Consider the following 25,000-nt stretch of genomic DNA (forward strand, 5'->3'; position numbering starts at 1 on the left):
TTATGAATTCTGGTAAATGTTCTCCTCTTGTTTCTTACCTCATCAATGTTGCCCTTTATTTCTTCTACCCGACCTGCAAAGAAAAGGAAAATCGCTCCCTGGAGAGATAATCAGAAAATGAGCTTCAATAAAAAGAGCCCATGTTAAGGCTCGGCCAGCATGGGTTTCTTTCCGGTTTGGGTTTGTATAGCAACTTGGCTGCAGCTGTTAACGTGGACATTTAATTGGAAAACATCTGTATTCCCCTGAGTAAAAATGAGTCATCAATCATTTTGGGGTGTTTTTCTAGAAGAGAAAGACTGCAAATTTTCAAATGTTCATATCTGTGAAGTGTGAATTTGTCAGCGAGTGTAGTGTAGTTTAGTAGTGAGTGACATGAACTAAATACCACAAAAGTCCAATTTTCATTTTAAAGCAACTTATTAGAATTAAACCAAATCATTCACATGAACATATGAGCATGTGAAGCAGAGAGAAAGACAGAAGCAGAAACATACCCGTGGGTATCGCAGGCGAAACGGCTTCAGTAGTCTCTCTGCCTCCTCCACCTCCCCCTCGCCAGTCCCTACATAAAATACATCCCTACATCCCTTTAGTGTTCAAAAGTTTGGGGTCATTAAGATTTTATGTTTTTTAAAGACGTATCATGTTCACCAAGGCTGCATTAATATGAGCAAAATTATATTACTATTTCAAATTTTTTTTATATTTGAATATATTTTCAGCATCATCACTCCGGTCTTCAGTGTCACATGGTCCTTCAGAAATCATTCTAATATGATGATTTGCTGCTCAAGAAATATTTCTGATTATTATCAATGTTGAAAACAGTTGTGCTGCTTCATATTTTTGTGGAAACTATGATACATTTTGTTTCAGGAATCTTTGATGAATAGAAAGTTCATAAAAACAGCAATTATTTAAAATATTTTGTAACATTACAAATGTCTTTACTGTCACGTTTTATCAATGTAACATCCTTACGGAATAAAATTAATTTCTTTAATTCAACTTTTGAATGGTAGTGTGGTACCATAATATAAAATAAACTATTATATTAAATTAAACAATTATTTTACAAATATATAAAAGTCAAATGTATAATAAAATATTTAAATGTATATATATATAATTTGAATATACATCTAAATATTTTATTATTTAAATTTTATTATATCCATCCATCTACCCAATTGTATACTAAATTATTGAAATGTACTATGCCAAATAGTAATTATAAACTATCCCTTAAAGTTGCACAATTAACTAAAGAAAAATGTCTGATTTATGTGGGTATCAAATGCATAATTCATCACAAATACATATTACCTAAAATAAAGGAAAGGAAGGTGTAGAAACAGAGCAGGAGGAGGGCACACAGCATAGAGCGCAGGGTGTGAGAGGTGGCTCCGGTGTACAGCTGAGAGATGCCAAATTCCTACACACACGCACAAATTAAGAAGACCATTAAGAAAAGAATTAGCACATGAAGAAAATAAGAGTGTAATTTTTTTACTTAATTTCAAATTCGAGACATCTGAAGTCAAATTTCAAAACCTTATCTCCAGAGAAGCCTGCAAACTCTAGCAGCTTGAGTATCCGGGCAGGAAACAGTGAAAGAGTCTGTGTGAGAGTGAAGAACAGCAACACAATTGACAGTCTGGAGTTTATTCATAGGAGCAGAGATGCAATATCACACACAAACATACCAAGTTAAAAGCCCCAATCCCAAAAGAGACTCCGCCCTCTAAGTGCTTGTGGTTTGGTCCTTTGAAAGTTGTATCTGACTGGACGAAGGCGTGCAGCTCCCTGCATGAAAATCATGACGTCATACAGATTCGCTGAATAATTCAATTCAAGAGTATGATGTTGGTGCATGAATGGGAATCAATGATAGGTTGTTTCAATTGGGTTAAAGGGATAGTTCCCCCAAAAATGAAAATTGTCAGGTTGTTCCAAACCTGTATGAATTTCTTTGTTCTGTTGAACACAAAGGAAGACATTTTGAAGAATGTTGGTAGCTATTGACTTCCATAGTAGGAAAAAAAAAATACTATGGAAGTCAATGGTGCCCAAAACTGTTTGGTTACAAACACTCTTCAAAATATCTTCATTTGTGTCCAGCAGAAGAAAGAAACGTATACTTGTAATAATACAACTTGAGGGTGAGTAAATGATGACAGAATTGAATTTTTTGGGGGTGAACTATCCCTTGAAAAGGTGCAGGTGTCTCAATGGCACAAGATTTCTTTCACTTACTTGCTCAAGACTTACTTGTATATGAGGTAACTGTTCCGTACTTTGATTCCTCCTTTAATAAAACCCACCATATTCTCATCCTGTCAACAAACAGAGAGAGAATGAGAAATCAGGAGCAAATTTGAGCTCTGCACTCTTTCAAAAAGGTTCAATGGGGTTCTAGAATCAGTTTTAAGGAACCCTTTCTGCCAAAAAGTATCTATATTAGATTAAATGTCTTAAATTATTGCATGATAGAGTGGTGCAGAAATTATGTATTTCTGTAGGCCAAACCCCAGAAACGAGTTAGCATTGTAGCAAATCTGGTTCCGTCGTTCCCAAGTCAATGGGGTTTTGGGGGTTTTTTTTTAATGGGATTTTGGTTAAACGCCTGAAATAAGGTCTGTGGTGAACACAAGCTCAAGATATTTTTATGTTTTATTCTACGACATTTATTCACGCCACTTGTGATTTTTTTAAAGCTGTTATGCATCTTGAAAAAGTGGCTAAATTAAAACTAAATCCATAAAATGCTACTATGATGGGAACCCCTAAAATGTTCTATATATGAGGAGTCTGAAAGAACCCTTTAAGGATCTACATAGAAACGTTTCTTCAAAAAGTGTGGAGTAGGACGGAGTGAAAAGTGGCCCTAACAAGGGGTTCAGTTACGATACAGGCGTCTCACACCTCTAACACACCATAATGCACACGTAGTTTAAACGAAACACCTGAGATTGTCTGTGTGTGAGTGATTGTGTTAGAGAGCTTTGTCTTGAAATGTGTCAAACCTGTAAGAAGGTGAGAGCGGCTCTGTGTAGTAAACACTCTGCGTAACACACTTCAGCATGGAGATGCTCTATAAAACAACAAATAAAAATGATTCCGAGCTTGTTTGTGAAACATTTCATCTTAAAATGGTCATTAAATTGCACCTTATACGAAATGTTAACTGTCAGTTTAACACTAGCCTAAAATTCTTCAAAATGAATGCTGTGCCACATAATAGGTTTGCTTGAGTCTCATTTCTCCTGTAATAATCATGCGAGATGGATATTTCTGGGAAGAGAAAGAGGCACCTTCTGTGAGATCATCATCATTTGCTCCTCGACGACTCAGACTGCCAGACTTCTTACGGAACCTGAGAGAGAACATCAAGAAGTCAAGATATGTGTGAACAAACACACAATGATAATGTCTTACACACTTCTTGACAACCACATTTGACCTGACTAACATCAGCCAAAAGCACGCACTTGTGGAAGATGAGGGGGAAATTATTCATTCCAAAATAAAAATACATGATTTTTTTAAAGAAGTTAATCCTTTCATTCAGCAAGGATGCATTAAATTGATCAAAAGTGACAGTAAAAGACATTTATAACGTTATTTCAATTTCAAATAAATCTATTCTATTTCTCAAAGAAAATAAATGTATCATAGTTTCCACCAAACAACAGCACAACTGTTTTCAACACTGATAATCATAACATTATTTCTTGAGCAGCAAATCAGCATATTAGAATGATTTCTGAAGGATCATGTGACACTGAAGACTAAATATAGACTTAAAAATATTAAAATAGTAAACCGGTTTTTTTTTATTATTGTAATATTTCACAATAGTACGATTTTTACTTCTTTAAAAGCATTACAAAAGCTAGTATTGCATCTTTTCAAATTGACAAATAAGCATAAATATTTAAAAATGTAAATAGATTTTTTTACCAAATACATTTTTATAACTAAATAAATAATCAGTTTTTATGGACGCTTGTTTACGCCACTGAAAAAAAACCAAAAGGTAATTACGACTTTTCATCTCACAATCCTGGCTTTTTTTTTTCTCAGAATTGCGAGTTATAAAGTCAGAATTGCGTGATATAAATCTGCAATTTAGTGTTTTTCTCCGAATAATGTGTTTATAACTCTCAGTTCTGACTTCATGACACTCAATTGTGAGAAAAAAAGTCTGAATGGCAACTTTATATCTCAAAAATCTGACTTTTTTCCTCACAATTCTAACTTGTTTTCCCGCAATTGCTAGTTTATACTTTGCAAATCCGAGGGAAAAAAAAGTCAGAATTGTGGAGAAAAATAATAATAATAATAATAATAATAATATTTGCAATTATCTTTTAAATTGTTTTACTCTGTGGCAGAAACAAGCTTCCATAAATTTCCAATGATTTTATCGTATGAAATAAAATTGTATATGCTAATTGCTAAATTAATTTGCCAACTGACTTAAAACATGTTACTGAACATTGGATATTCATCTTTAACAACATATTTAATATCAGTATAATTTGAAATATGTCTATTTATTTGTCAGTTTGTAAACTGAGTTATGCATTTACACTTATTTTAAAATTAGCTTCGTTTAGGAGGCTCTCTTACAATTTTAATCTGAGCAACGTACATAAGCATATAGTTCAGCACAAACTAACATCACTCTCCCAAGAGCCTGTTTGGAGGAGTTTAGGAGGAAATCACAGACGGATCTTCCTTTGTGATGCACTCCTTCTTAACCAAACCAAAAGTGAGCTGATGTGTGACCACTGCTACACCCACATACGCTCATCTGGATTAGTGCAGCATGGTAACATGGTGTGTGTGTGTGTGTGTGTGTGTGTGTGTGTGTGTGTGTGTGTGTGTGTGTGTGTGTGTGTGCAAGGACACATAGGCTGTGCATCTATTCTACTCCATTTAATCGGTGTTATGCAAGGCCAATAAAAGAGTCCTCATTAGACATGACCAGCTGCCTGTCATTTAAAGCCACACCGTTATATCTCTATGCAAATACAAGCAAATGTAAACGCTGCAGAACTGGGTCAGCTGGCATGGAAATAACCCCATTTGCCTAAAAGTTTAAAGGTCAGAGGAAAAGTCTCTCCATGACAGGAGCGAATGCATTGTTTTGGCTCTCCTTCTACCTCTGGCACACCTCCTGAGCTCTCTTCATGGTGTTCCCAGCATGCACTATGTCGTCGTGTTGGAAGGTCATCATGGCCTGCATCTCCAATACTGTGGCATAGATCAGAGCGTGATACATGCTCTCTTTAGACCTGGAATACAACACAACACATGCTTTTACACTCACAATGTGAGATCACACTTCACAACCTGAGAAGGATAAAGCCTTAAACTTTCTCCATGCAAGAATGTGAACAAAACCAGCTACATAAACTCGATCTCACATGATGTCTCGCATGGAGAAAACATTTTAGCAATCCAAAAAAATATATAGATCTTTAAAACACAGACCAGCCAGAAACTGTCCTAGCATACTAATAAAAAATGTTTTTATAGCCTGAAACCATGATGTACTTCCTGTAAGGCCTGCATTATAAAAAAAGGATGGTTGGAGCCACTTAAAGGGACAGTTCACCCAAAAATGATAATTCTGTCATCATTTACATCATTTAAAAGATATTTATATATCTATTTATATATATATTAAGATAGTATAGTCCTACTATGGAAGTCAATGGTAACCCAATGGTGGTTACAAAATTTCTTCAAAATATCTTCTTTTGTGCTCAGCAGAACAACACTGTTAAGTGTTCAGCTCACTTACGTACATTTTTTAGTAAACCCATTGTCTTAAAATTATTAAGTTAATAAACTTAATGCTTAACTGAAAAATTAAGTAATGTGACCTTGACAATTTCACATTACTTAATTTTTTTTGATTAGGCATGAAGTTTATTTACTTAATAATTTTAAGGCAACGGGTTTCCTCAGTTTTTTTAAGTTAAGTCAACTGATCACTTTTTACAGTGAAAGAAATTTATACAGGTTTGGAACAACTTGAGGGCGAGTAAATGACGACAGATTTTTCATTTTTGGGGAACTATCCCTTTAAGCATGTGGTTTCCTTCCCAGTGTCTTTCGGCTATACATTAATGAGAACGAGAGCGCTCTGTGTGCGGGACTATTGTCAGGAGTGAGGGTGTGTGATCTTTAGGTAAACATCCTGGAGAAGGGAGGGAGCCTGACGCAATTCTCTATCACAACTGGAATAAAGCATGCTATCTTGGGATGACATCTACAATTAAACAAGTACTTCACAGGGGAGCACATTTAATGCAGCAAATGGCTAAATTTGCTGGTGCATCTGACAAGAGACCCTTTGCAACATGGGCTTGGTAGATACCACACCTTTACTAAACACCTCGCCTGCTCTTAAAAATACAGATACTGGAGGGGTGGAGAAATGGAGGGAAAGAAAGACAATAAGACTTCTCTCACCGTGGCCGTAGTTTCTCCAAACTCTCATTAAAGTGGTTGTTGAGGAACAGATCCAAGGCCTCCATGCATTCATCAAGACTGGCCTGTAGGGAAAACTGTCTGGAGCTGATGACACACACACACACACACACACACACACACACACACACACACACACACACACACACACACACACACACACACACACACACACACACACACACACACACACACACACACACACACACACACAATGAGTACATGACATAGACTTAATTTGCTTTTCTAATAAGCTAATTCTAATGACTACAGATTAGTAGTTTATATGGATTTTAAAGCCATTATCTAATGTACACACTGTCCAATGACCAATATAATTTATGATGTTATATCATTTAATGATAGCAAAGAGACATTGTTTAGACAACGTTTGGAAACGTTACTATTTTTAATGTTTTTGAAAGTGATCAAAAAAAGAAGAAAAAAAAAACAGTAATATTGGGAAATATTATTACAATTTAAAATAATATTGTTTTCTATTTGAACATATTTTAAAATATAAATTTATTCCTGTGAATTTTCAGCATCATCTTCAGTGTCACATGATCCTTCAGAAATCCTTCTGATATGACGGAAACAGTTGTCCTGCTTAATATTTTTGGGATATTTACTTAATATTTTTTTATTTACTTTTTTCAGGATTCTTTGATGAATAAAAAGTTTAAAAAGATAAGCATAAGCTAAGCATTTATTTAAAATAGAAATCTTTAATAACATAATACACTACCGTTCTAAAGTTTGGGGTCAGTCATTTATTATTATTTTTATTTTTTTATAGAAATTAATACTGATATTTAGCAAGGATGTGCTAAATTGATTAAAAAAAAGTGATGGTAAAGATTTCTATTGTTAGAAAAGATTTCTATTTTGAATAAATGCTGTTCTTTTTAACGTTTTATTCATCAATGAATCCTGAAAAAATATGAAGCAGCACAACTGTTTCCAACATTGATGATAAATCATAATATCAGAATGATTTCTGAAGGATCATGTGACACTGAAGACTGGAGTAATGATGCTGAAAATTCAGCTTTGATCACAGGAATAATATATTAAAATAAAATAAAACATTATTTTAAATTGTAATATTATTTCCCAATATTACTGTTTTGCTGCATTTCGGATCAAATAAATTCAGCATTGGTGAGCAGTTGAGACTTCTTTCAAAAACTGTAGATACACATTTATGTGAAACATTTTGCAGATGATGAAGGCCCTGACATTTCCCAGAAATAAAATGACCACATTAATCTAACTTCTGCCAGTGGACAACTTTGCTCCGAATCTCCCAAAGTCACGTAAACCCACTCTGTGAAATGACATTTAATAAATACTAAGACACAATTCAGACGTGTCATCAGCGCCCTTTATCAATTATGAACGCTATGCAGAGTTCTTCAGCGCCTGACCATTGAAGATATATTTAACAGGACTAATTAATGTCAACTGGATGATCCTGTTTTTAGAGGCTCATTTAAATTAAAAAGCAGATATACATTCATGGAAATGCACTTGTGAGAAATATGGGTCTCCAACACCTTTTTTGCATAATATTAAATGTATAAACCAATTAGCATACATTTGCTTAAATCCTGCAAAAACAACTGGTGTAAAGCAATTGCATGACTTCACAAGTCATTTAAAGGTATCTCTAACCTTTAACTCTCTCAGCCGCAATGACTCATGTACAAACACACACATGCACTGCAGAATATGGCTCACACACTGTGTCACTCAGTCAAGGTGTCTGGTGTTTGCTCTGAGTACACATGAAGGGCTTGGACAGCCAGCGCCTTTGGATAAGAACATGAATAAGCCACACTGAACCGTGAGCAACTTTACCATTCTTGCGTGTAAATCATCTAGACTTGCGTATGGAAACCTTTCAAAAGCATTCTTTTCAGGGACAGCATTTCACACTGAGAACATGAGCTGAGCTCAAACTCTATTGCAAAACAAGGAAGGAAGAGATGTGAAAATTTGGCATGAAAAAAAAAAAAAAAAAAAAAAAAACTCAACACAGACATACTGAATCAGCCATTTAGTGACTTCAGGAACCACAAAGCAGTAACGTTTTCAGTTTAGCTTAGTAGAAACTTGACATGTACAGCATTGATGATGCGTTTCTTTAGTTTTAAAGTAACAAACTCACTTTTCAGTGCCAGGTGCATTTTTCCCACTGGACATGATGGAGTGTTTCGTCTTGTTTGCTGTCCTCCTCTGGGCCTTGTGGCCACACAAACACCTGTTTCGAGGTCTCAGACTCCCTGTGAAGAGCTTTCCTTCTGGTCTCCAGTGGAAGTTCACTCTCACTGAGCATGAAAGTGATGCATTGATGAGGAGAGGTTTCAGACTCGAGCTGGCAGGGAATATGGATCAGTATTCGGCTCGATTGGCAGAAGTGGTGGGTGTGGGTGTGTGTGTTATGTGATGTGAGAACACACACAGCTCTCTCGAGTCGACTCCTCCTCGGAGCTCACCACAGGTTAAATGGCAGGAGATCAGTGTGAATAGGACAGAAGTTCGCAGCGCCATCTAGCGGTGGGGTGAAGGAGGTGCTCACATGTGGCACGACGCACCAAACAATAAATAATAGCTGTTTCTTTGTAATTATTCGAAATATTTACTAGCAATTTTTGAGTGAAAATAGTTCTTTAACGTTTTTAAAATACATCCATCACCAGATTGTTTGCAGCTGGTGGTTCTACAATTTAATCTTTAAATCGACACCACGATATTTTTGTATAGCCTAATAACTCATATAAAGTTCAAACAATAAAAACAAGTAAACAGTCAATAACACAACAAGAAAGAGTAAACACATCGCAACATCACATAAATAACCGAGAACAAAGATACAAATTAAACAAACAGTGCTTTACAGTAATTGTGAAAACTGTAGGAATTAGGCTAAATATACACAGATACCTATTAAAGCTAATTAAGAGCAGTGAGTTATTTATTTATTTATTTATTTATTTATTCGTTTTATTTAAACGTAGGCTATTGGAAACGTAGGCCTTAAAGAGGCTACTGTCAATTTAAGATCTAATGCACAGATTCGTTATATTAACACACATTCAATATTTTCTTAACTGTTTACGTTCACTTAAAGGGTTAGTTCACCCAAACATGAAAATTCTGTACTCAACCCCGTAAGACCTTCGTTCATCTTCAGAACACAAATTAAGATATTTTTGATTAAATCTGAGAGCTGGATCACTCCTCCATAGGCTTCTAAGATATTATAACTTGCTGGCCCAGAAAATGCATTAAAGACATCGTTATATAGTCCAAGTGACTACAGTGGCTCAATCTTAAGTTTATAAAGCGACGAGAATACTCGAATACGAAAAACCCCAAAAATAACGACTTTATTCCACTATTCATTTCCTTCTCTCTGGGCCTCGAGTTAGTTCATGTAGTGTTTTAGCGTAGTGCTTCTGTGTTGTACGTCACACACATCACACACATGACCAGCGTCGGCCAATAGTGAGCCTACGTGTGACGTACAACACAAATGCGCTGCGCAGTTATACTACATTAAAAAACTTGAGGCCCAGAGAGAAGGAAATGAATAGTGGAATAAAGTCGTTATTTTTGTGTTTTTTTTGCGCACAAAAAGTATTCTCGTCGCTTTATAAACTTAAGATTGAGCCACTGTAGTCACTTGGACTATATTAACGATGTCTTTAATGCATTTTCTGGGCCAGCAAGTTATAATGTCTTAGAAGCCTATGGAGGAGTGATCCAGCTCTCAGATTTAATCAAAAATATCTTAATTTGTGTTCTGAAGATGAACGAAGGTCTTACGCGGTTGGAACAACATGAGGGTGAGTAATTACTGACAGAATTTTCATTTTTGGGTGAACTAACCCTTTAAGACTGTCCATTTTGACATAACTCTGTGTGTATTTGCTCAAGAAGATGGGAAAGATTAACTCAATTGTTTACTCGCGCGTATGCTGATTTTATGGATTTAGCATTTTAAAATTGCAAAGATAAAAACAAACAAACAAACAAGACTATGTATGAACACAGGGAACAATAACATAAAAAAAAAACATTTAAAAAACATTTAAAGATACACAATTAAATAAAAATGAAACACGTGATGGGTATATCAATAATTCGCAGATATTTTGTACCCTCGATTCTAATCATTTAATCATCAACACAAAATTTTATGTGGGCCTATATAAAAATTACCAACAATAAAAATAATTAAAATTGATTATCATCATCTTAAAGACACCAAAAAGTAGATATATTTTTTCCAAAACAATGATTATGGAATGTTTTCCTGAATGTCTTTCTGTTCTTTACACCACCTCCAACATCTTTAGTAGTTTATCTTTTGACATCAATCAAAAATCCACGTCATGCATCGAGCTGTCAGTCATTTTGCGGTATCACAACTTTATAACACTAGAGGGCAGCAGAGTCCTATGAGACATGAAGCTGTTCTTTACTCCAGTAGAGGGCGATAGTAGGAATAGAATTATATATTATAATAGAGCTCTTTGTAGCCCATTCAGAAAACCGACACAAGATTATGACAACATAATGTTTTTTATATATTTTGTAGTTTGTAACTTTATTCATAATTTTCAACCCATGATTAGTTCACTCTCTAAAGTGAATGCATCCTCATTTGCAAAATCATCTTTAAACTCTAAAAAAGATACAAAATGTTTTAAAAATGTCCTTGCAGGACACAAAATATGATCATGTGATTTGCAATAATGTCAGGCTGAATGTGCATTTGTAGAGTTGAAGTGAACTTAAAGAAATGACAAATCACCAATAAGTTGAAATATTGCCTTTTTAATTATTTTCAAAATAAACATCTTACATGAACATTTTAGATATCATTTTGTTGTGGTTGTTGTAAAAACTTCACATCACAGTACATAATAGACTTTAAAGATAAAACATTGTGCTTTGCTATAAACAGGCTAAATGGCTTGTAAAAAGTTTACAATAAATTACAATCAGCGACATTTGATAGAAAACATTTGGCCTTTTTTTTGGTCATTGCACATATAATGAGTAGGAAAACCTTTCAGTTCATAATTACAAAAAAAAACAAATGACATGCGTGTATTGCAATTAAACAAAGCATTCTGTTTTTAAATAAGAAAACATATTGCATAGGCAAAGTTAAAAAAAAAGTAAAAATAGTCTCAGGGAAACATTAAAACAGCTAAAACTGCTTAATTTAACATAACTGTAGTAAAAACGGGATCTCTCAAAACCCTCAAATTTTAGGCTTAACAGTCTGAATTTATTTTTCATTCAAGGCATTCAGAGCGACTTGCAAAGTCTGTTTGGTTGATACGTTTGGAAATGGTTGAAGAAGTCACAGTGATGTCGTTTTGATCCACCTCATCCTCCGTAACAGAGGAGTCATCAGAGAGATATTTCAGTCAAAGTGAGACATTAATCAGCTTAAGCTTTAGACCCTATTTTACAATACAGGGTCATGGACACAATCATCGCCGCAAGCTGAAAATGAGAAAGAGAGAGAAATAAATACCATTAATGTTACAGAGAATCATTACCGTCATAAAAGGCTTTGTGTGTGTGTGTGTATATATATATATATATATATATATATATATATATATATATATATTTTTTTTTTTTTTTTTTTACACACACACATATAGATATATATATAGTTACAGTTAGGTATATTAAGTTTGTAATTATTCTCCTAACAATGGAAATAAATACATTATCCATTAAAGACAACAGAGAATGAAAATGTACTACTTTTATTCTCTTAAGGGAGTGTACGCACAATTACAGTTCACTACTTTTACATGGTTTTTTAAATGTAAACACGTTTGACATTTTCTGCAGCATCAAAGCATCCGGCCCTAATAAATGTCTTTAGTCTTAGTTGGTACATGATTCATGAGAATTGTGAGATAGAAACTTGGAATTACGAGAAAAAAGTCTGAATTGTAAGATATAAACTCGGAATCGCAAGTTTTAAACTCCGAATAGTGGGTTTATAGCCTATCTAGCAGTTTTCACTCGGAAATCGGTTCTTCACTAAACTCGGAATTACAAAAAAATAAGTGAATTGTGAAGATATAACCTCGGAATTATAAGGAAAGAGTCTGTTCCCTTTCGGAGTGGAACTCAACCCTGCGTCTTGGATTGACACAATGGGATACATCATCAGCGTAACCAGTGTCTGAAGTACGTGTGTAAACACAACAATTTTATTGGCCGACGACAGTCGATGACGTCACTACCAGAGCACGCCCGTGTCTTCAGGATTCGCTTGTTTGTATGCGCATGTAACATAACGCTGGATGCGCTCATTGCGTTGCATTCGTTATGAGCTGTGTTCTTGCTTTATTCTCTCCCGAAGAATGAGAATATAGCGTTTGCACAGAGTGCGACAATAAAATTGTCGTATTTACAGGGTTCCTGCAGGTTTCAGTTAGTCAAATTTAAGACCTTTTTAAGACATTTTAAGACCATAAAGATTGAAATTTAAGACCTACATGACGCATTGCCAAAAAATATTCAAATCAAAGAATTCATTTTATTTCAATGAATTCAGTAATTGAAAAAGCATTAACTTAATTTACAGATAAAGCAATCACATTAGTAACCTTCCAGACCCAGCAACGCGTGTCAGAGAAAAGAACAGAATCAGATATAATTTTTTTTATAGAAAATTGTACTTTGCATATTATAGGCCTACTGTAAAAAACACATAATTAGTTGATTTTAGTTGATCATAGTTGATCATAACTAGAGATGAAATGGCATGAACATTTCATTTAATTATTATAGTGCCAAAAATTATCACTGTTATCACAGAATCCTGTTCAAAAAGTAGGCTACTAATTACTACACAATGAAATCAATTCACCAAGTTTTATGTTGAAAAACAGCAATTCAATAACAAATAAAATTAGCATCAATACGCACTAACATAAACATTAAAATAATACGATTAAAAATGATAGCCAGATTTTAAAAGTGTCTTGCAACATGTTATATACTAACATGTACAAGTTCAAATAAAGTTGACAAAAAAGGTTTTTATAAAAAGATAAACCTCACATATTTCAGACTTTATCTTTTTTTGACTCATTCTTTTTATAAAAAATTATTTAGTGACATTTACAATACACTTAAATCTTTTATTATGAATAGTAAAATTCGGTCCGATTTTCCCGTGGCGTCTGTCGTTGCTATGCAACTCCACAATGACAAAAAAGTTTTAGTGGCTAATGGATTTCCACCGCCGAAAAACGCTTGCTGTAGCTCTGTTACAAGATTTATTTACGGAGAAGAGAAAAACACCGTAGTGTTTGGGTGCACCCGCATCCTTCATTTCTTTTTTCATGTTGCTGCGCCTGGAAAAAAAACAAGCGCGTCGCTTCTATTATAAGTGCGCTTACCGCGCGCCTACATTTTAATGAACTTGAGCGCGAAAAAGACGCGATATGTGAACTGCCTCTTGGCGAGCGACTTCGATACTTTTTTGCTACTTTGTAATAACTTAATGCGGCCAGCGTTTCTGGAAATGAACGAGGGTAAAATCTTTTTTAAGACCTGACTAAATGAAATTTAAGACCGCGGATTAAAATCTGGCTGTTTTTAAGACGTTTTAAGGCCTTAAATTTAAAGTTCAGAATTTAAGACATTTTAAGACCCCGCGGGAACCCTGTAACTACACACATGCTTCAGACACCACTGATGATATTCCCGAAAGCATCAATCCAAGACGCAGTGTTGAGTTCCCCTTCCCATGGTTAAAGTCGTAACGTGATACGAACTGGAAGATATTAACTCGGAATTAGGGGGAAAAAGTCTGAATTATTAAATTAAAGGTCGCAATAACCTTTTAAACAAGCTTCCATAGTAAGCAGTATGAGATTTCCTCACTTTTAAAATGATTGACAGAAATAAAGTCTTTAGTACCTCAAGAGCAGCGATGCCCAGTGCGACAGCTATAATGATAACTGCATTATCATCTACCAGCTTCTTTAGTGCTGGAAAACAACCTGGTACAGTCTGAGAGAGAGAGAGAAAAAAGAAAAATACACAAATATAAAGGTCAAAGAGTGCGCAAAACCTCTAGACTTGATTGGAGACCGCATATGAATAAATATAAATTTGTCCTCAAGCCTCACCGAATTCATGGCTGCGTTCTCACTGCAGGGAAGTCCACTACAGCACTGAACTGGGTAACTCTTGGTGTTATTCAGAAAGTAAGAATTTGCGAAATCTGTATAGTTGTAGAATCCACAGCACTTCAGCTAAAGGAGAAACAATGAGAGTTAGATTTAACATCAGCCTGATTCAGTTATATATTCCTTTTGAATCACAAGTCTCAATGTAAGAAATCTTCAGTATTAAAATGGAAGAATTGCATGTATTATTTAACATGAGACTGTCAAGGTTCTGTATAATTTTGAGAATGTTTCTGTAGTAAATCTGTATTGCTTTTTATTAGCCAAAGTATCACAAACCCCATTCATAGTCGTGTTCCATAGTCCGGTGAGGTCTGCGTTTTTCCCATAATTATATTTGATGTCTTTCACAGCTTCATCTCCCAGCTGATTTATGAGTTTTTCTGCCTGAAATATACAAACAAGGTGTTATGTGTTTATGTGATTGTTTATATATATATAAAGTGCCATGGCCTTATATGTTTCTTCAGGAGGTTTGAGTATTTCCTTCTGCATGGACAAAGAGATCTGTGGAAAATATTATGTGTACAAACTTACCACAGGCTTAAAGACCAGAAGCACAATCGCTCCAGCAACTTCAGCGATGAAGACAATCAGAATAATGATGAAGAACTGAGGAGAAGAGACATTTTGAATGATTGAACAAATATATGGTCCAATATATGGTGGGGAAATATATAATATATATACACATACACTACAGTTCAAACGTTTGAGGTCAGTGAGATTTAAAAAAAATAATATCATATATATATATATATATATATATATATATATATACATATATACATATGTATATATATATATATATATATATATATATATATATATATATATATATATATATATATATATATATATATATATATATATATATATATCATTTATAAAGTTACAAAATATTTCTATTTCAAAGAAATTATGCTCTTTCAAATTTTTTTTTAAAGAATCCTGAAAAAAAGGTATCATGGTTTCAACAAAAATATGAAGCAGCACAACTGTTTTCAACATGTATAATAATCAGAAATGAATGAATTATAATTATTAGAATGATTTCTGAAGGATCATGTGACACTGAAGACTGGAGTAATGATGCTGAAAATGCAGCTTTGATCACATGATTAAATTACATTTTACAATATATTCACATAGAAAACAGTTATTTTAAATTGTAATAATATTTCACAGTTATACTGCATTTACTATATTTTTGATCAAATAAAGGCATTATGTACATTTTCCTAGAGCTTTTGATTTGCATTTAAAGGTCTATCACTAATGATATTCATATCATATTATATTGGATATATGATATAATAATAGATATCATATGTATAAAAACCAGCCAGTTAGTGAGGATTTTAACTAACAAGAATTCTAGTTGACGTACCAGCAGCAGCATACACCTGCTCTCTCGGATTGCCCCACAGCAGCCCAGGAAGCCCAGGATGAGCAGCACAGCGCCCACCGCGATCAGGAGGTATCCCACATTCAGGACCTGACCCAGCTGACCTGGAGCATTTGGGATATTTTGCAGAAGACCCAGGACAGATCCACTGTCCACCTTCACCCAGATCCCCACTCCCAGAATAGCTGCTCCTGCCAGCTACACCACAAAAGCACAGACATGTTGAAACTGGAATTTTTGTTGTTAAACATCATATCAACATTAGTCTTCAATCAACATGTCTTAGTCTTGTATGTATTTGTTTTTATGATTTATCCATGCACATTATTTATTTTTTCATTTGCCCTCGTAATCTTTAATCTAAATAACGTCCCCTCCCTCTTCTATGATGTGTTAACTGATGCGAGGGCGGGGCAACCTGTCACTCATATGAGATCCACCAGTAGCAAACCACAACCATCCAATCAATTCCACATGGACAAAATCAAGTCCCGCCCTAAATTCACTAATATATACACGTCACAACAAAACACATCGCAACTTCTGTTTCATTCTGACTTTAAAGTCTTGATTTGATGTTGATGTTTTGATGTTTTTTGTGGTCTACTAGAATAGGTCTTCATGCTTGAATGTTAAAAAACACATTATTTTTTCACATATTTAACATTGTTGCAGAACCTCTCTTCTCAGTCCGATCCAAAGAAAAGCACAAAGTGCTCTGATTGGCCACTTTGAGTGTGTTTAGCGTTCACTACTGCGCAGACTCGAGTCCAGCGTTCACTACTGCCCAGACTCGGGTCAGCGTTCACTACTGCGCGGACTCTGGTCCAGCGTTCACTACTGCGCAGACTCGGGTCCAACGTTCACTACTGCGCAGACTCGGGTCAGCGTTCACTACTGCGCAGACTCGGGACAGCGTTCACTACTGCGCAGACTCGGGTCAGCGTTCACTACTGCGCAGACTCGGGTCAGCGTTCACTACTGCGCAGACTCGGGTCAGCGTTCACTACTGCGCAGACTCGGGTCCAACGTTCACTACTGCGCAGACTCGGGTCCAACGTTCACTACTGCGCAGACTCGGGTCAGCGTTCACTACTGCGCAGACTCGGGTCCAACGTTCACTACTGCGCAGACTCGGGTCCAGCGTTCACTACTGCGCAGACTCGGGTCAGCGTTCACTACTGCGCAGACTCGGGTCAGCGTTCACTACTGCGCAGACTCGGGTCAGCGTTCACTACTGCGCAGACTCGGGTCCAACGTTCACTACTGCGCAGACTCGGGTCCAGCGTTCACTACTGCGCAGACTCGGGTCAGCGTTCACTACTGCGCAGACTCGGGTCCAACGTTCACTACTGCGCAGACTCGGGTCCAACGTTCACTACTGCGCAGACTCGGGTCAGCGTTCACTACTGCGCAGACTCGGGTCAGCGTTCACTACTGCGCAGACTCGGGTCCAACGTTCACTACTGCGCAGACTCGGGTCAGCGTTCACTACTGCGCAGACTCGGGTCAGCGTTCACTACTGCGCAGACTCGGGTCCAACGTTCACTACTGCGCAGACTCGGGTCCAACGTTCACTACTGCGCAGACTCGGGTCAGCGTTCACTACTGCGCAGACTCGGGTCAGCGTTCACTACTGCGCAGACTCGGGTCCAACGTTCACTACTGCGCAGACTCGGGTCAGCGTTCACTACTGCGCAGACTCGGGTCAGCGTTCACTACTGCGCAGACTCGGGTCCAACGTTCACTACTGCGCAGACTCGGGTCCAACGTTCACTACTGCGCAGACTCGGGTCAGCGTTCACTACTGCGCAGACTAGGGTCCAGCGTTCACTACTGCGCAGACTCGGGTCCAACGTTCACTACTGCGCAGACTCGGGTCAGCGTTCACTACTGCGCAGACTCGGGTCAGCGTTCACTACTGCGCAGACTCGGGTCCAACGTTCACTACTGCGCAGACTCGGGTCCAACGTTCACTACTGCGCAGACTCGGGTCAGCGTTCACTACTGCGCAGACTCGGGTCAGCGTTCACTACTGCGCAGACTCGGGTCCAGCGTTCACTACCGCGCAGACTCGGTACTGCGCAGACTCGGGTCCCGCTTTCACTACCGCACAGACTCGGGTCCTGCGTTCACTACTGCGCAGACTCGGGTCCAGCGTTCACTACTGCGCAGACTCGGGTCAGCGTTCACTACTGCGCAGACTCGGGTCCCGCGTTCACTACCGCGCAGACTCGGGTCCCGCGTTCACTACCGCGCAGACTCGGGTCCAGCGTTCACTACCGCGCAGACTCGGGTCCAGCGTTCACTACCGCGCAGACTCGGGTCCCGCGTTCACTACCGCGCAGACTCGGGTCCCGCGTTCACTACCGCGCAGACTCGGGTCCCGCGTTCACTACCGCGCAGACTCGGGTCCAGCGTTCACTACCGCGCAGACTCGGGTCCCGCGTTCACTACCGCGCAGACTCGGGTCCCGCGTTCACTACCGCGCAGACTCGGGTCCCGCGTTCACTACCGCGCAGACTCGGATCCCGCGTTCACTACCGCGCAGACTCGGGTCCCGCGTTCACTACCGCGCAGACTCGGGTCCAGCGTTCACTACCGCGCAGACTCTGGTCCAGCGTTCACTACCGCGCAGACTCAGGTTCCGCATTCACTACCGCGCAGACTCGGGTCCAGCGTTCACTACCGCGCAGACTCGGGTCCTGCGTTCACTACCGCGCAGACTCGGGTCCCGCGTTCACTACCGCGCAGACTCTGGTCCAGCGTTCACTACCACGCAGACTCGGGTTCCGCGTTCACTACTGCGCAGACTCGGGTCCCGCGTTCATTTAAATGAGGAATATTGTGACACTGTTTGTTCCTGGAAGAAACTCAAGACTACAATGGAGGCGTTTCAGTGTAAACAGTCTTACTGATATAGAGAAAAACTCCCTATGGAGTGACTTTGTGCTTTGTAACTTTTCAGACCTTTTTCATGCTCAAACAGCAACATTACACTCTTAAGAAAGCTGAACATGCAAAAGAACGCCCTCATATCAGCATATAGAGGCCCTAAAATGTATTTATGTCACACTTAAAATGCCTGAATGTCATTGTTGAGCAAGATATTTGTTTTGTCTGCACAAAAGAGGCACGTTTGCAGCAAAATTATTTGCATCCAACCCAGCTAAACCACATGAAAATGAGATGATTTGCTTGTTTTTTTCTGTTGTCTATGGATCTGGAGGAAAGCAACACCCTTCATCGCCCTTGGCCTTCATTATATAGAGAGTACCGGTATATAGCAGCTGAGAACATAAATGTATGTTTTGGATTGAAATAAACTATATACAGTAGATACATCTGTCTTCATGCAAAACAAGGAAACAGTCACAGGCCATCAAAGCATGCTAAACCTGAAATGATTTTCATAGAATTATTTTAACCATAATCAAGCGAAAAAGAAGTGCAAATCAGGCTAGATCTCATTGGTTTATTAGAATGCTGAGGAATGTGTGCAACTCATAAATCAGAACATAACTTTTCTTAAAACAAGCATGATCTTTACTTACAAAGATGATACCATTGAAGATAAACATCATCGTTTTCAAAAATCCAAAGCAGCCCATTGTTATAGGATGGATATGACACCTGAAAAAAAAAAAGAAGACAATAATTAATACCAAAGAACTTTTATAAATAGAAAACTTTTGTTTTGCCTGAACTCTCACCTGTTTTTTTCTTCCAAAATTAATCTTTCTTAAAAACTTTTGGTTAACATTTAGTTTTGAATGAATTTCAGGATACTGAATATACAATAAACACAATTGCTTGGATGATTTTGCAAGACAAAGGACACGGTCCAGGAAATGCTGTGGGGAAAAGATGGTGGTTTTGCTCTAGTAACTGATTTAACTACAACTCTCGTTAACCCCAAAACGCTGCTCTCACAGGTCAGAGCTTCATGCAAACCTTGCAAATCTTGCAAACCGAGTCGGTCACTTATACAGGAAATGGCTTGGTAACAAGTTATGCTCCAACAGTATAAACCAAAACATCACACACACAAAGTCTCCAAACTCCAAAATATATGCCTCATTCTAAGTACATAAAACTAGTGAAACCCTAAAGCAGCACCTAAAGGACTGGGCAGCTTTCAATAGTCAAGGTTATTAAAAGTGAGATTTTATTAGAAACAAATATGTACTCTACACGCATTGCATTATGTCTTTAATCTAAGGTTTATGGTCACTTAATTTCTGATGACTATAAATAAATAAAAACTTTTTGTAGGAACTTGGAAATTGTTTTAGTTTCGTCAATAACCTTTGTGTAGCCTGAATAAGGTGCGTAATACCTATATACCAATACTGTACACATATACGCCCTATTCAGTTCTCTTTAAAGGTTAGAACTGTGTTTTAATAGGGCTGTGAATAGACCAAAGCTAATATTTAAAGAGTATTTGAGCTTTTTGTAGGGAACACAATGGGAGCGAGACAAAAACCTCTCTTTACTCTTCCACACTTAGAGCGAGGTTCAAAAGTTTGAGATAAGAAATAACAGGATTCAGCACTATTCTAGGTCACTATTCAAATGTGACAAAATCAACAATCAATATATATATATATATATATATATATATATATATATATAATACTTTGTTATTATATGTCTAAAAAATATTTATTTGACATGACATCATACCGCAATCTCTTTATTTCCCGCTTGTGATAATTAACGCTCTCTGAAGTTAATGTACGTCTGTTGCTTATATTGCCAAAACAATTACTGGCAGTGACGCCAAGGAAACCAGGTGAGGGGATTTTACAAAAGCATTTCCTGTAAAACACAATGTAAAATCCTCAACACAGAACACACTGCACCTTTCAGAGACGCATCACTGTACGTGGCAGTAACCTGATCTCAGACCAACACAAATAACCTCATTTCATGAGCTACACTTCTGCTTGTCATTGTCCACCAATATGACCATCTACAGGTGCTGAGATCGCGTATGAGGCCTTTACAGTTAGGACATTTTTAACTAAACTTGACTGTAGAAGTAATTTCAACTTAAATTATATTAAATAGATTTAAAAAAATCTGTTGAATATTGTATCATATAAAACAGTTGAAAATTACTTAGTTAAAGCAATGTAAAAGCATGTTGTCATGACTTGTTGATCATATTTTTTTTATACAGTGTATAGGTCTTTAAATAGGGTTTTCACGTCTCAGATGTTTGTTCAGGCTTAAGATGAAGAGAAGCTTCCGATCGGGTCATTGTCCAAAGACAGATGAGATAAACATTTAAAAATCATCAATAAAGCCCTATTGATGCAGCAAGTTTCACAATTACAGGCTGTCAAGATTTGCCCGGAGCCAACAGAATAGCAGATCAGTTTTTATCGTCACTAGACATCAAATGTTAGGACTCCAAACTCCTTTTAGGTTGTAAAATGTCATTTATTATACACTAGATTTTATTTTATTTTATGAAGGTGAAAATCTTAAATCAGATCACTTCAAAAAGTAACAGCTCATGTTGATTTTGAGGAATCATTGGACTGTATTTTGACTTTTCATTGAAAGGAATTAATACTTTTTTCAGCAAGGATGTATTCAATTGATCAAAAGTGACACTATATTTATAATGTTACGAAATATTTCTATTTAGAATAAATGCTGTTAATCCTGAAACAAAATGTATCACGGTTTTCACAAAAATGTTAAGCAGCACTACTGTTTTCAACATAACAGATAATAATCAGAAATGTTTCTTGAGAATCAAGTCATCATATCAGAATGATTTCTGAAGGATCATGTGACACTGAAGACTGGAGTAATGATGCTGAAGATTCAGCTTTGATCACAGGAATAAATGGCATTTTACTATATATTCACATACAAAAACTGTTCTTTTAAATTGTAAGAATATTTCACAATATTACAATTTTTACTGTATTTTGATCAAATAAATGCAGCCTTGGTAAGAATCTTACAGACCCTAAACTTTCAAATGGTAGATTATATATATGGGAACAAAAGTTGTCTGAGCAAACGTAGGATGAGATAATATCATAGTGATTGTATCATCTGAGGGTCAAAAGTCAGGTCACTGTTTAGCAGTCTGCTGATTTGTCATGTGATGAAGAACTAAAACTAAAAACTTTTTCTATTGTTGCTTGTGTTCCTGCTACAAAACACAAGCAATTTCCTAAAAATCCGCTGTTTGCTCCTCATTAAAGAGAATTCAGTCTGTAAAGTATAATTAGTTTGGTCACCCACGAGACTTTATGACCAACGAGTCCATGGTGACAAAAGGGATAAACAAACACGTTAACAGTGTGTTAGCCTTTGCGCTAGCCTACGTGTAGCCTGCGGGACACACTAGTGTGCTTGTTTTTCCTACATGAAAATCATTCATAGGAGTGTGTTAATGTTTACTCCGCGTGTTCTGCTTGATTAATCTGGTTTTGGATCACGTGAAACTCGATACCTGACTCACATATCGGGTTTCCTATATTCAGAGGTAAATCACAGGCAACAGTGCATGTTAAAAAACAGTTGCAAAAAAGATCAAGTGGGTTATGTATGGGTCTGCATGGGACATGAGCTCGGGGTACTGGGTCATTTCATGAGAAATGGAGACGGCTAATGTCCCTCTGAGACTTTTGACAACATGCAACCTTTGATAGTTAAAGACACAATATACCAGTGGCTGTTTAATGTCAGGTTAATTATCAGTTATTCTTAATTAATTTTCAACTGTGCATTATAATATACATAAATAAATCAAATTAACAAAAGAGTAATCTTTGTTTTATATCACTGCATTCACATTTGAGGTCTATAAGTTTACTTACACCACATTACTGAGTTCTCAATCACTCCTGATCGTCTAGTGAATTAATATGATTTTATCCTATAAATATATTCTCTCTGGTAATCATTAGTGTGTGTGTATAAATATATATATATATAGTACCAGTCAAAAGTTAGGAAAAAATATATATATTTTTGAAAGAAGTCTCTTCTGCTGATCAAAAATACAGAAAAAAACTGTGATATTGATAAAGTTTTTTTTTATTTGAATATACTTTAAAATATAATTTATTTTTCATTACTCCAGTCTTCAGTCACATGATCCTTCAGAAATCATTATATTATGATGATTTGTTATCAATGTTGAAAGCAATTGTGCTGCCTCATATTTTTTATAATCTGTGATACTTTTTTCAGGATTATTTGATGAATAAAAAGTAAAAAAAGAACAGCGTTTATTTAAAATAGAAATATTTTGTAACGAAATACACAATCGTTCAAAAGTTTGGGGTCAGTTATTGTTTTTTCTTTCTTTTTCTGAAAGAAATCTTACTTTTATTCAGCAATGATGTGTTAAATGATGTGTTAAATTGATTTTTAAAAAAGTGACAGTAAAGATTTATATTGTTAGAAAAGATTTATATTTTGAATAAATGCTTTTCTTTTTAACTTTTATTCATCAATAAATCCTGAAAAACAGGTAGGCAATCACAGGTTCAAAATAATAATATTACGCAGGACAACTGTTTTCAACACTGATAATAACTAAGTATCAAATCATCATATTGGAATTCTTTCTGAAGGATCCAAGGAGCATGTGACACTGAACACAATGAAAATTCAAAGGGATAGATTACATTTTAAAATGTAGGCTATTCAAATAGAAAATTCACAATATCACCCTACTGTTTTTACTGTAGGTCTTTTTTGAACAAACAATCGCAGCTGTGGTGAGCAGAAGAAACTTATCAGAGTGCCATGGTACTTTCAACAGAATTGTTTTACATATTTTGCAAAATATTGGCGAGTTTCAGATTGGCCGATAAATAATGGCTGACATCATTGTTTGTAGGCTACAATGTGAAGATTAGAGAGAACCAAGACTTGTCAGTGTTATTATAGCCTACAGCTCCGTGAAACAGTAATGACTCTGTTAAAGGAAAACCCATAAAAAATTTTTTTTTTTAAAAACTCTCGTGAGACCTGTCATTCCGAATGGACATTAACGAAAACACACACATGTTCAAAACATATCCAGTCACACAGTAGCCTGCTGCTGTTTGCAGAAGTCATTAAAAAAACAGGTTTACGTTCTTCATTTTAACGGTATTTTAAGGTGTAGCGGTATTTTCACGACAGAGAAGCTCCACAAAGTAGAATCTCTTACCTTTAATGAAATGTGTGAGTTTCGTAGCTTCTGTAAATCCCTGAGTGACTGAGTGAGTGAGTGAGTGAATGTCAGTCAGCGACTGTTGTTTTCTCTCCCTCTGTCGCTCGTGTGAAGATGGTTTTCACGGAGGAGTGAACAGGTGGGAGTGACACACACACACACACACACCACTCCTCCTTTTCTCTCTGGAGAGGGAGAGAGTGGGCGGAATGAATGCATGTGTAGTCACGGAGATGCTAAAGACTCATTAAATCAGCGGATTCAGTCTCTGAGGCACCTGACCTGAACAACACAACAACTCACTTTGTGTCAACAGGAAAATGTTTTGTTACAGCTTCACAGCAAAATATTAGGGGGTAATAGCTGTGTATGTGTGTACATAGGCCTACTTATTCTGTACTCATGTTTTATTTAAAAAAAAAAAAAAATTATGACATCACATGATGAAAGGAACAAAAGATTCACTCAAACAATAAACTGATGTCACAATCCTGGCGGATCCCTTCTCAAAGTTCAAAACAAGAAAATCAAGAAAACGAATCCATGATCTACAAGAGAAATAGGCCTATCTTTAAAATTAGGGTTTGGTACAGGGACCAATAACTTTACTTGTGCAATAGAAGATAGAAAGGT

The 25,000-nt window shown here is 36.7% G+C and overlaps 2 protein-coding genes across 3 annotated transcripts in view; both read right to left on the reverse strand.

Moving 5' to 3' along the window:
• The window catches only part of LOC307154931 (tetratricopeptide repeat protein 39A), a 15,645-nt gene extending 6,654 nt beyond the window's left edge, over positions 1-8,991 (reverse strand). Inside the window, exons 1-11 of one of the 2 annotated variants that reach the window (XM_079865166.1) lie at positions 8,684-8,991; positions 6,493-6,597; positions 5,175-5,306; positions 3,318-3,379; positions 3,030-3,097; positions 2,275-2,339; positions 1,710-1,809; positions 1,558-1,623; positions 1,330-1,438; positions 498-565; positions 39-98 (exon numbers count right to left, since the gene is read on the reverse strand). In XM_079865166.1, the coding sequence (XP_079721292.1) occupies positions 39-98; positions 498-565; positions 1,330-1,438; positions 1,558-1,623; positions 1,710-1,809; positions 2,275-2,339; positions 3,030-3,097; positions 3,318-3,379; positions 5,175-5,306; positions 6,493-6,597; positions 8,684-8,718 (870 nt within the window). In that variant the 5' untranslated portion in view covers positions 8,719-8,991. Of the gene's footprint in view, positions 1-38; positions 99-497; positions 566-1,326; positions 1,439-1,557; positions 1,624-1,709; positions 1,810-2,274; positions 2,340-3,029; positions 3,098-3,317; positions 3,380-5,174; positions 5,307-6,492; positions 6,598-8,683 lie in introns of both variants that reach the window. The other variant, XM_079865165.1, reaches the window with a different exon arrangement.
• A 2,348-nt stretch (positions 8,992-11,339) lies between these two features.
• Positions 11,340-24,477, reverse strand: tspan34b (tetraspanin 34b). Its single transcript, XM_079892168.1, has 8 exons — positions 24,365-24,477; positions 19,722-19,800; positions 16,150-16,365; positions 15,297-15,371; positions 15,039-15,146; positions 14,700-14,825; positions 14,488-14,580; positions 11,340-12,039 (listed from the first exon to the last, which is right to left on the reverse strand). Exons 2-8 carry the CDS (start codon positions 19,776-19,778, stop codon positions 11,983-11,985), a joined length of 732 nt encoding a protein of 243 aa, XP_079748294.1. The 5' UTR covers positions 19,779-19,800; positions 24,365-24,477; the 3' UTR covers positions 11,340-11,982.
• Between the last annotated feature and the right edge of the window lie 523 nt (positions 24,478-25,000).

The sequence above is a fragment of the Squalius cephalus genome (assembly GCF_949319135.1).
Source record: "Squalius cephalus genome assembly, chromosome: 1".
NCBI classification, from domain to species: domain Eukaryota; kingdom Metazoa; phylum Chordata; class Actinopteri; order Cypriniformes; family Leuciscidae; genus Squalius; species Squalius cephalus.

Coding starts and splice junctions, on each gene's coding strand:
- tspan34b (XM_079892168.1), bottom strand. CDS start 19,778: ATGGGCTGCTTTGGATTTTTGAAAACGATGATGTTTATCTTCAATGGT. Junction 16,366..19,721: donor TCTTCAATGGTATCATCTTT/GTAAGTAAAGAT, acceptor TTTGTGGTGTAG/CTGGCAGGAGCAGCTATTCT. Junction 12,040..14,487: donor TGGGCATCGCTGCTCTTGAG/GTACTAAAGACT, acceptor TCTCATTTTCAG/CTTGCGGCGATGATTGTGTC.